The sequence below is a fragment of the Clinocottus analis genome, unplaced genomic scaffold (assembly GCF_023055335.1).
Source record: "Clinocottus analis isolate CAN_PGR_092001 unplaced genomic scaffold, fCliAna1.0.p SCAF_17, whole genome shotgun sequence".
NCBI lineage: Eukaryota > Metazoa > Chordata > Actinopteri > Perciformes > Cottidae > Clinocottus > Clinocottus analis.
In genome coordinates, this window is record NW_027175898.1 from 755,801 (window position 1) to 768,576 (window position 12,776).

The 12,776-nt window shown below is 42.0% G+C and overlaps 1 protein-coding gene across 2 annotated transcripts in view; it reads left to right on the forward strand.

Annotated features, from left to right (window-relative positions):
• rbks (ribokinase) overlaps positions 1 to 12,776 on the forward strand; it is a 32,665-nt gene that overhangs the window by 13,203 nt on the left and 6,686 nt on the right. For both annotated transcript variants that reach the window (XM_068580466.1, XM_068580467.1), the window contains exons 7-8: positions 3,893 to 3,984; positions 10,327 to 10,515. In XM_068580466.1, the coding sequence (XP_068436567.1) occupies positions 3,893 to 3,984; positions 10,327 to 10,515 (281 nt within the window). The remainder of the gene's footprint in view (positions 1 to 3,892; positions 3,985 to 10,326; positions 10,516 to 12,776) is intronic.

Consider the following 12,776-nt stretch of genomic DNA (forward strand, 5'->3'; position numbering starts at 1 on the left):
TGACCTTTCTGTTTGTATGCCACATTTACACTTTCGTCCAGAAACAAGCCTCCCACTGACTCGAATCACTTTACCAAGCTAAGTGTGAGTTTGTTGGGTCCCTGTTTCCTCACATTCTCCATCAACCATCACGTCTGCACACACATTACGAAAAGCTAACAGGATACAAGACTGTTTTAGACAGCCACCCTCCCTCGCCACCTTCCACTTGCCACCTTTTTGGTGATAACCAGGTTATTGAGCTCATCATCCCCAGCAGCATCCTATTATTAGCGAGCGTCCGCGTCATTCGAGACGTCTGGGGAGCCTCTCGCCCCTTGTCATCAGGGCCTGTCGCCCGGTAATCGCTCGCCGCAGGCTGCCAGAACCGAAAGAGTCGCAGCCATAACCGTGTTGCAGATGGGACGCCCAGATGGCCACGCCGAGTCCCGCCCCCCCCAACCCTCTATATCTCCCCCACCCCCATCCATCACCGCGTCGACCATCGCACCATGGGATCAAGCTCTGCATGTGGTGGCAACGAGAGAGAGAGAGAGAGAAAGAGAGAGAGAGAGAGAGAGAGAGAGAGAGAGAGAGAGAGAGAGAGAGAGAGAGAAGAGAGAGAGAGAGATGCAAGGCGGGCGAAGACGCCTTGGCAGAGTTGATGCTGGCACACCAGATTATTGCGTAAATGGAGTCCTCTGGAGAAAACTGGGTGTTAATGGGTACGGCGGCGACGATACAATTTTAATGGCGCGGGGGTGAAGCGCCGCTTGAATTACGCAAATGTCACCATCGAGCCACACACACTGCGGATGCCAGATATCAGAAAAAACTCAAAGAATTAATTTATTCTCCCTTACGTGTAATTCTTTTCGAGGAAAACATATGCATATACTGCCTTTATTGCCAGCCACTGTTTAATATTGAGGAGTTAATGCAATTCAATTAATACTAATAACTGAGGAAATGGTAGGAGTAGATCCACTCTTTCTTTCTTCTTCCGCCTTCAACCCGTCTTCCTCCCCCTCTTCCTTGTCTGAGCAAGAAGCCGCTTTTTTATTTCTCACCAGATGCAATTAGAGCCTCTTAAAGCCCTTTCACATACTCACTGATGACTCATTTATTTTGTGTGCGTGCGTGTGTGTGTGTGTGTGTGCATACGTATGTGTGTGTGTGTGTGTGTGCATACGTACGTGTGTGTTTTAGCATGCAAGAGTGTGTGCGATCTCCTTCCTTCCCCCCCTCTACCTTGTTTTCCATCCACCTTTCCTCTTAAATCGACCAAAACAAAAACTGCAGTATTTTTTTACTTTTCTGAACTATTCTGGCTGCTTCTTCCAGCACATGCGCGACCAGACTTTGAACCTCTGTGCAAATAATAATGAAAAAAAGCCCAGAGTCATGACACACACACACACACACACACTCCTGCCAGACGTGACTCAGTGTGCACACATCCCAGTATTACCACATCTGTCCCAACAGCTGTGAGTCTGTGTTTGTGTGTTTGTGTGTGTGTGTTGTTTCCCTAACACCTGGAGAGCAAAAACACCCAAAGCAACCCAATCACGACGCACCGGTTACTGTGCAGCTCCTTTGCATCAGAGAGGCGGGTTCGTTCATGCATCAGTGTATTAGGGATCTTACACTAGCTGCTCAGGCGTGCATATTGATCGGCCTCTGTCCTCGGCAGTCTCATTGCAGCCACACTTCATGAGCGCCGCGGCCTATGCATTTGACATCACGCCGCAGACGAGAGAGCAGGCTCTGTGCTTCCTACTGGTTCGGTCCACGCCGAGGATAGACCGAGTAAAGCATGAGTAAGCCTTTTAGATGATTCAGTAATACTTTATTCATCCTGTTTATACAGTGTGTGGTCCGTGCTTCGCAAACTCATCGGTGTCTGTTAATGCTACCGGAGTACTCCACATATGCTGTGTAAGTTTTTCCAGTTAACAGCACCAATCAGTGCGGCAGGGAAGGGAGGGGAAAACTGCTGATTCCTTTCCTGGGTGTAAGATGGGGGAGGGATATTTGTTAATAAACAGGCTTTTATTTTGATGCATTCATCAGGATTCAAGGTTGTTGATTTGTCAGGCTGCAGTATGGTTGTGAGAAAGAGAACAAAATGAAAGCGAAGAGAAATGGTCCTCAGGCAAAGAGAAAATAAACTAAATGGGAGCTCGTTCAAACACACGTTTCAAATCAATGTCAAAGATATTCTCCGACTGACAAGTGGCATAGAGCACCATTGTTGTCCACAAACAAAGCAGCCAAATGTGTATTAGTGTACAGCTGAAATTAGTCCCCAACAAAAGCATTTTTTTTTAAAATGCCGAGCTGTTCAAGGAAATAACTGGGCCCTCTTCAAAAATGAAATGGTTGATTTGAAGGTTGCATGTATTAGTCGTAATCGGCTGACTGAGATGGCGAGTTCATGAAAGGATTCGGCGCTTTTACAGCCGGTTAAAGCTGCAGAAATGTACAGATGGAAAGTATTGAGACTTGGTTTTGGTGTTTTCATGGTCTTTTTTTGGCAATAAGAAAAAAAAACTGTCAAGCCGTATTCTTATTAAAAATCCCTTGACAGCATTTGTGGTAAATAAGGAGGAGATGAGGAGCTGATACAGAGGATGCAAACAGGCGAGGGGGGCAGACAGAGATCCCTCCTTTTATGCAAAAGAAATGGAGGCGTCACATTTCAGAGATCTCGCACTTGTCTTGGAAAGCAAAGTGATGGAAACTGAGGTGCAATTTGGTTCAACATAGAGAGAAAGCAGAGAGAGGAAGGCGAAGAAGCATCACTTTTTTTGTGACACAGTCTTGGCTCATAGGGTACAGATACAGTGTATATATATGTGTGTGTGTTGAAAACGAGAGAGAGACGTTATATCCACTTTTACTAGCGAGCAACCCAGCATCCACCTCAAAGCGCCAGGTGGCCAAAGCCCTGCACAAACCCACGCAGCTGCTCTCTCATGTGCCCACGCAAACACACATACACACACACAGCAACTAGGCACACACTTTTGCACAACAGACTTTGATGTCACCAACGCTGAACATATATTTCCTACACACACACACACACACACACACACACACACACACACACACACACACGCACACACATGCACAGACTTGCATGAGGCTTTATTTTGTACACAGAGATATGAGAATTAATCGCTTCGTCAAGCTGGGCTTATCCTCACACATACACAGAAATCATGGTATTAGATGCATTAATGCTTTCTGCTCATGAATATGCATGAGACAGTGATGTGCAACACGTACGGAGGATTACTTCTGACAAACACTCTTTTGCTCTCTCTAGCTCTCACCCGCTCTGGCGCGCCTCGGCGCACAGAGAAAGGGTCACAACTCGGCTCACCCACGCACTGACATGCACATGTGTAGGGTTATGCGCCTCATATTGACACACGCCGCCCCATAACTGCAGGATGTGAGGCTGTTTCCACCAGGGTTTTATTTGTTGTTTTTTTCTCATCGGTCTTCTTTTCCAGGGAATGCTAATTTAATCGTTTAAAAGGTGTCCTTTTATAGAAGCTCATCCACTTGAGCTTTGCCTGCGAGGGCAATTCCCTGTGGTAGCCCGCTAGCCTTTGTTAACATTGAAAGTTTAATTAAGGTAATGTCAGAGCTTGACAGTGAAGCTTAGCAAATGGAAGCGAAACATCAGACAATTATAAAAATGTGTCACCGAGGGACATTGTCACAATTGTATCCCATTAAATGCGAGCTGGCAACTGTAACTGAGAACAATTGTATTTTTTTTAAATGCCTATGATTCTAGACGCTAATGATCGCACATCATTCTGAGTGACCTGTACGCTATAATGTTTCACATTACAGCCAATGAAATGAATTGCTTCCTGGTTTCTTGTTGCAGTGAAGACAATATTCAACCCGGCACCTGCAATTGCGGACTTGGATGCAGATTTCTACAGAGCCTCTGATGTGTTTTGCTGTAATGAGTCTGAGGTGATGAATCACACACACACACACACACGCAGCACACAGTACAGTATTTATCACAGCAGAATTTATGCTTTCTCACACAATAACTCTTCGTTCTCACACGCGTATACACTCACAACGAGAAGGTAGCAAAGGGAAACTGAAACCCCTCCTACACACAAAATTCTTGGTGCTGAATTGAGCTTCCTGTTCTAGCAGCGCACACAAGCAGTTCACGGTAATATATGGTAGATTTACTGTTAAAACTCATAAGATTCTTAATTTCATAGAGAGGTAAACAAGAGTGGGCTTCGCGGTTTTAGCGACCAACCTCTTAAATGACACCAACTTATTTAATCAGCTGTAGCTAGCTAGCTAATTAAGCTAACATTAGCTCCATGAGTTGCATTTTAATGTTTCCAACGGATCCATTTCAAAACAACAGATCTTCACAGACTGACACTTAAATGTCCACTTTACGGCTACATACATTATATTGCGCGTGTAGTGGCCAATTGTCCCATAAATAAAAAAGAAAAATAAATATGAATAAAAAATAAAACAAAATCAAAAAGCCACTGATGCACTGTAGGTATGTAATTTTACACAGCTAAAAAGAATGCAGGGTCCATGTGGGAGTTCCAGGTGTATCTGATGTTTTATTGTAACTTAAAACAAACAAACAAACAAAAGAGCAAAATAACCCCCCATGCTGCCTACCCCGTCCTGATCTGTCGTTGCTGGTGCGGCTGCTGCTGTTGTTGCTGGCGCTGCCGTTACTGCTGCTGCTGTCACTGCTGCTGCTGTCACTGCTGCTGCTGTCACTGCCGTTACTGCTGCTGCTGTCGCTGCCGTTACTGCTGCTGCTGTCGCTGCCGTTACTGCTGCTGCTGCTGTCGCTGCCGTTACTGCTGCTGCGGCTGCGGCTGCTGTCTATGCTGGTAAAAAATCATAGGCCTACCCAGGTGCATCACGGTCCTGTACCTGTCTGCTCCTTTTTATACTTTAGGTGCCCACAGAATTATCAAATTAACAAATTAAAGACTAAGTAAACTATCAAAGAAAAAACTATTCTAATACAACTAAATCTAACCTAAATAAAGAAACAACTATAATTAAACAATATTACATGTGCATAAAATAAACTTATAATATAAACATAATATGATTATGAGTACAGCGCTAAAAGACTAAAGCTAATGCTGAATGCTTCAGGCAAAAAGTCAGCCGTCTGATTTATATAGAAAACGTGGAAATGAAGAAACAGCTTTGGTTTTGCCATGCAGTTTAAAGGTAGTTAGAACGAGTAAAGTGGCAATCTCCGGTTCTAAAAAGTAAAGCCAATGCGAAAGTGCTTTAAAATTATTTCTAATGGCCACATTTTTTCTAGGGGCAACTCGTTATGGTTGCAAAGAGAAGTCTGGTTGTATAGAAGTCTCTGAGAAAATGACTCTACTTCTCACTTGATATATCACCTCAGTAAACATTGTAAACATGAGTTTATAGTTTCATTTGCTAGTTCTATAAGAGCCATATGTCACTCTTCTGCAGTCCAAAATACTGGAGGCTTTAAAGCGGCAGTCCACAAACCAATGGTGGACATTACTTACAGTCTATGATTAAGGCAAGGACATTTTTTAAATTCTGATAAAACTTAGTTTGGTTACTTATTAATCTTATTTCACTGTAATTTCAAAAAGTTTCACTTTTATCACAACAAAGGAACAATGCATTAAAGAAGAAGACTATGTGTCTAGTAAACCCATTTTGAGTAATGCTTGCTGGAGTTTCTCAAGAGCAAACTTTCCCAAAACAATAAAAAGCAGGACAGGGCAGCTAATGTTAGCTTCCAGAACAGCTTCCACACAATCAGGTAATACACAGTGGATGTGCTGGTCGTACACATGGCTTTCATTTATCTAGTGTAACCCCACAACCTAACGTTCCTAGTTCTGGGCTCCTTGGCCTTAAAGGCAAATCGGGGTTACTACTGTAAGGGTGGCTGTAGCGCAGGTGGATGAGTGGTTGTCCCCAGTCTTTCTGCACTGGGATTAATACAGGATTATTTCTACCATACCTTTTTCTCCACCACTTACACTTTTTGCTTGTCTTTTTGCAGTAAGACCTGGAAAAAAAAGACACAACCTTTGTCTTAGCGAATGGCCAACCTCCGTCATGATTGTTAAAATCAACACAAGCTGCTATTTGCATGTTTTCAACACCTGTCAAACAGTAAAATTGGACGACTTTGTGCATCCTGTCCAACTTTGTGCAGTTGGACAGCTAGAAATATTTCTTTTCATCTTTCCAGTAGGTGTGAGATGTTAATGCGCGCCCACACGTACGGACACGTTTTTACAGTGATTCAACTCTGTCCCCTGGGTCATGACCCTTGCAAGCACATCAATACCCCCTTACCCCACCCACCTCCACCCCCGCTGTAGCGTTCAGACATACATGAAAACCCTCTGGTATGACGAGGGAACTAAGCATCTCTGCCCCATTTTACTGCAAAAACTTGGTGTCATGGCACCTTATGTCTTGACTGTCATGTGATGACAGATGAGCGACGGGGGGTTAGATGGGAATCGTAGTAAAAAAAACAGCAAGGCAGATGTGTTCTTTGGCTGAGTCAGCCACCCCCTCGAGCATAATGTGGATTTGAGTTTGCCCGGCAGTCTGTATTTGATGTGGTGATGCAGAGCGGAGAGAAGCCGTCGCCAGGTGTGCGGACATGAAAGGTAGAGTTGACGAAAAGCGCAAGAGTGTCATGGAGGTACAGTCAAGTTATGAGGGAGGCCCTTTGCAGGGGTGGAAAGTGCACTAAAAGATCATGTTCATGGACGAGGTAGATTCAGATTCGTTATATAAATATATATATATATATATATATATATATAATATATATATATATATATATATATATATATATATATATATATATATATGTGTGTGTGTGTGTGTATGTGTGTATATGTGTATGTATGTATATAGGATATGACTGTAATGACAGCCCATTCTTTTCACCTATGCCTACTCCCACCATGTCGACAGCTTTATACTGCATATGCTTTGTGAAGTAAATGCGTAAGATAAGCACACACACACACACAAACACACACACACACACACACACACACACACACACACACACGGACAGCGAGAGACATAACTCAACTTACTCATATTCTTGTGCACAGAGGGAGGTAGATTGATTCCCTGCCCTAGTGCGAAGCTGATGACTAACAAAACGGCTCTTTTTTTGTGTTTTTTTTTCTCTCTCTTGGCATCCGACAACACCGGGGTGCGCTCCGGGCTCTACATACACTCTGCGGTTTATTTTTGAACTGTCCAAGGTCATTGTTCACTTTGACAGATCACAAAAGCAAAGGGAGGGGGGGGGGAGGTGTGAAGATCGGATCCTCAGACCCCTATTCAACGGAGTGTTAGCCGGGCTTTGACCTTCCCGTGCGGGGGAGGGTGAGGAGGGGTTATAACTGGCACACCTTCTGTACGGGTGTGTGTGGTCTCACTGTACCATGCTAAAGATGAGGGGGTTAGGATGACAAAGTTCAGGCACTCTTTGATCCTCAGCCCACATTCTAGGCTGAAGTGCTTCATATTGAGGGGAATTATCTTTGATGTCCACACCAGAGGAGCTCACGTGCCGAAATGGATCCATGTCGCTCTACGTATTTGAAATTGATCTCACCCTTTTTAATAGAAGCATAATAGCGAGCATTAAGAAACAAGCTTATATGTTTATTTTTCCTAAAATGGATTTCACATTTTTTATTTACTTTTGTTAGTTCACAAGGAACAGTAATCAAATTACAATTTTTTTCACCTATGATTTTGTGAACGAACATATTTCAAAATATTTTTTTTCTCTTGCACAGCATATTATTTGATTCATCACTTTCTAATGTGTGAGCGTAATCTCCTCTTTTTGTGTATTTTAGTTACAATGAGTTTAGCAAAAAAATAAAACACGGGACAGACAGTATCACCTCTTTAGATATATCAGATTTAAATTGTTTTAAACTTGTGCCCGTCAAACATAAAACTCAGAAAAAGGGATATAGACGCATGGGTTAACCAAAAGGCGTCATTTAGGGTTTCAGAGAAGATGATGTACTGAGAAGCTGGCAAAGAGATTTATTCTATTTCTTAGAAACGCAAGCGTTAGAGATACCCAAACAAAAGGCGACAAAGTTTCTTCAAATTATATAATATGCATCACCTTTGAGACAGAAACAGCATTGAGAGTACAAGGTAGTGTTGATGATTTATTGATTTATTTTGATACTACTGTGTTGTTGTGTGTGCGGATCTATGACATTCATCTTTTGTCAGTAACCCGTTATTGACACTGTTTCGTCATTGTGTTATTGTATTGAGAAGTGGGGTTTGGGAAGGTTCAACATTGTTTGTCCTTGTGCTTATGAATGAAAACCCTTACAGGAGTAAAAATATATATTCTATTATGTGTTGTGTGTGTATATATATTTTTTCATCAGGCTGTATGTAGAGGTTGAGAGGAAAAGAGACAAGAAAGGCTCAAATAGGAAACACAATACACCTTACATATTACCATTTCTTCGGCTAAATTGTTGCAATTTGCAGGACCGTTAATGTAAAATGCTACGCTCCCATTTACTCTCACGATATGTCGACATAGCACACAAAATAAAAGATCAGAATCATTTTGAGCAAAATCACACACAGGGAGTTTATCCCTTTATTTCAGTGATTGGGATATTTTTTTAATCAACATTTTTAATATCAAATAGTTTTGTCAAACAGTGGTCATTTCTTCAAAATATAATAACACAAAAGTGTCAGTACTTTCGATAATTTAAAGTAAGAATCACATTTAGTATTCTTTAAATTGAATAACTACTACTGTAAATATAAAAGATGACGCCTCGAGAATGACTTTACACTACAATATAAATAAAATAATAAATATTTCAATGACTTGTCATTTTAGTGTAATCTTCTAAAATGCATCAAGTCTGAACACCATACAACATACCACTAGCTTTGCACTATTGTACCAGACACATACTGATTGTAGCATTTAGTGCAATTATTTTATTTTTTTCCCGCACTATTGCAGTTGAAATGCATTGCTGTGGTCGCAAAGTGATCAGCAATTAATTTGCACGTGAGGAAATAAAGAGTAGAGCTAAAACGTGTTACACAGCAATACACACTGACACTTTATATAAGGTGTCTGCATTTTGAGAAAGGAGCCTCTGATTTGTAGGAACAGCATGTTGTGTTCTCGGGAGAATAATTTAGCACATCGAGATTTGTGAAAACTGAGCCAGAACAAATAAATACCGTAAGTAGCAAATATATATATATATATATATGAAAAGGAAAAATATATATATATATATATGTTCAAAATGAATAAATACAAAATACAAATAATAAATGTTGATATTTTTAATACATTATGTGATAGTATGTAATCTCACAGGGTTTTACATTGCATGTGTTGCACATCACATAACTTTCTCTCAGTCACGCTTGCAAGTAAACCTGCTATGCAATCGCCTTTAATCACCAGAAGACGAAAACAAAGAAAAAATAGTGTGGCTCATCTCTCTATCAAGGGTGCCACTTACTGTGGAGAGAACTGCTGCAGTTCTGGGGTTTGCCTTGAAGTTCCCTCAAACATCAGCTGTGGAGTCCTGCTTTGTCACTGTTTAGTCATCTTGGAGCCAGATGAAGCAGCGTAGTCAGAAAATCTACTCTCTGAAAATGTTTGGCCCGCAGACGGCTGACGGATCCAGCAAGTCTTCACCGAACGAATGTGTTGGGAGTCTGTCTGACCACAGTCGGTGGGTAATTAAGAGCTGACTCATCGCAGAACTGTTAATACAAAACAGGGAACTCACACAAATAGGCAAAGACTACTAATGGACTACTAATTAGGGATCCTTGGACATCGTGAATGCTTGTGATGTATTTCACTGAGTTTTTCAGAGGCAGGTTTTAAGTAAAAAAAATTTAGAAGCATTAATTCAAGGCCTTGCTCTGACTTCTTGCGTGTTACACACAGGTCGTGGTACTAGGTGTTTGCCCTGGGGAATTTCCATAATGCATCCTCCCAGTATTCCACTCTCGTGCTGGTTTGGCACTTTGTATAATTTAAATTCCTAACCTTTGATTAACTTTTCTCATTCACCCCGAAACAAAGACTTGTAGAGAAGAAAATTTAAAATACATTTTTGCACACCATACATTTTTTATCTTAACAATTAGATAACCGAGAGGGCATTCTCTGAATGTGATTACACAGTATTGTATTCCCTCATTGACCTCCATCTGCTTCCTGCGGTCTCCATACAGGCTGAGCTGCTGACTGGTTCCTCCGTAACTAATGTGGAGGAAGCACATCGGGCCGGCCGGGAGCTGCTGGACCGCGGCTGTGGGTCAGTCATCATCACTTTGGGACCCCAAGGCTGTGTGGTTGTCGAGGCACAGGGGTCTACCTCCAAACATGTTCAAACTACCGCAGCCGCAACTGTGGATACTACGGTGAGCGTGATATAGTACACACATATACAGTATACGTTAATAATTGTTTGTTCAAAAAATCTCATAAGGCAATGAAAGTTTGCTTATCATCCATTTTCAGAAGCTTTAATTATATCCAAGTTTTTTTAGACCGAACAATGTTAGAATCAATATGTTTAGCATTGTCATTATGAATATGTTAGCATGTTTGCGTTCACACTTAGATTCAGATACATAGATACAAATACTACGTTTTAGATTATTTCCTTCATTGTTTAGTCTGTGCAAGGCCCAAAGATTGTGAGCATGCTCTTCACAATAGGCCCAAAGATATTTAATTTGCAGTGAAATAAGCCTGAGAAATCAGCACATTTGTGTAGAATTTATATCTTCGAGATAGACATTTATAAAATATTCCAATAAAAATAAATAAAATGTAATGTAATCTTTTTGGAATATTTCACATTATTCAAAATGTATAATTATTAATGAGAATCATACAAACATAACATCCTGCAAATAATAATAACAATTTAAAGAAGATCATAAAAAACAATGTCCACATTTTTTTCAAGTTATAGTGGTTATGGCTGACAGGAAGCTGATGGCTCTCATGGTATTTATGAAAAGGAAAATCTTTTAAATTGAAAGTATGTAACCCAGCCCACTTCTCACTGGAAGGAATATCTTTAAAAGTGTTTTAACAATAACAAAGGAACGTATTATTTTTCGCAGAAACTCATCAGATTCCGTAACAACACTTTGTCATAAAGAGCTTTTCTCTGCCCATTCATCTGGAGCCCCTGTTACTGCGAGCTCTAGTGGAGCAACAGATCTGTGTGTTGCTTAACGGAACGCTTTGAGATCACCGTGGATGTGGTGACCACTGGCTGTTTCCTATCCTGAAAGGAGGATTCTAATCTCTTGAAAGAGGCCGGCGCCTCTTGACTCATTTCATAGCGACCTCTGCGGCTTGTTTTTGTCACAGAAAGCCTCGGCTGGATGTTTGTGTTTCCTGTCTCTGAGGGTTTTTTTGTGGGACCAAATACGTCATCGCGCCGAGGTGTTAAACACCACTTTGTGCAAATCAGGTTTGATTAAAGACCATTTTAAACGTTTGTGTAATGGCTTATTTTACTGAATGGTTCCCCTGGGGGCTTTTTATAGCGCTGTAGTTTCCGAAGTCTGTTCATCATGCACCATTGTAAAAGGAACTCGCGTAAAACAATTATAAGCGTGCGCTCTTAGTTTGTACATGAAAGCCACATGAGATATTGCGAAAGTCGGGGGAAAAAGCAGAGAAGAAAGGTGGTTTTATAAATGTGAGCGTTGGGGGTGTGTGTGTGTGTGTGTTTTCAGACACACTCCAAAGGAACTGCAGCTGAACCGCGTCTCACTTTGGCACTTCAAAAACAAAAAGGTCTCTCTTCCTTGAACAGTGTGCAACCCCCCTGCCCCTCCCAACTTTCACGTACACACACACACGCACACATATATTTAGAAGAAGACCCACATCGCCACTCACCTTCCCAGCAGCCCCCCAGGAATGCTCACCCACCACCCCTCCCTCTTCTCCCTTCCTGTGACTCACCTCCTGGGCTTGCATCAGTCAGCAGAAAGCTGTGGTCGGGCCTGCTGCATGTTTCCCCCCCCCCCCCCCCAACCCCTCCTCCACCTCTCTCACCCCTTCTGTTCTTTGATGGGCCCATAAATTCTTGAGTGTTTAACTCTTTTGGACATCATAATCCCCTCTTCCAGTAAGGCCCTTTTTTATTTTTCACTGGAGAGAGAGGGAAAAAACAAACAACAGGTTGTTATCGAGATCATTATTCACTTCTGTGAGCTCGTTCTGGCAACGCATGCTCTCTTTAGTTATGATTGCCTCTTCTGTTACTCGCCGTCATGACCATGTTTTCTCCAGCGGGAGAAATATTTGTGAGACTTATGCCGAGAGTTGTCGTCACCAGGATTGTGCCTTTGCTCTCTAGGTCCACTGGTATTAGGCTATGATTTGAGGCTCCAATTCCTCTTGATATCAACGCAGTGAGTCACTTGCAGGTCCTCGCTCTATTGGGCTGGGGCCCAACCCAAACCCACCTTCCAATTCTGGATGCGCCTCGTCCCTTTGTTTTCCGACCCATCCCAGACGGAGCATGCTTCTCTTTGATTGATCTACCTAGATCCAGCCCGGCTTAGTGGTGTGCCTGCTGCGACTGTTTCGTCATTCACTCCTCCCGCAGCTGTCTGAAAAAAGAAATCTTACATGGCACAAGCAATCGTGG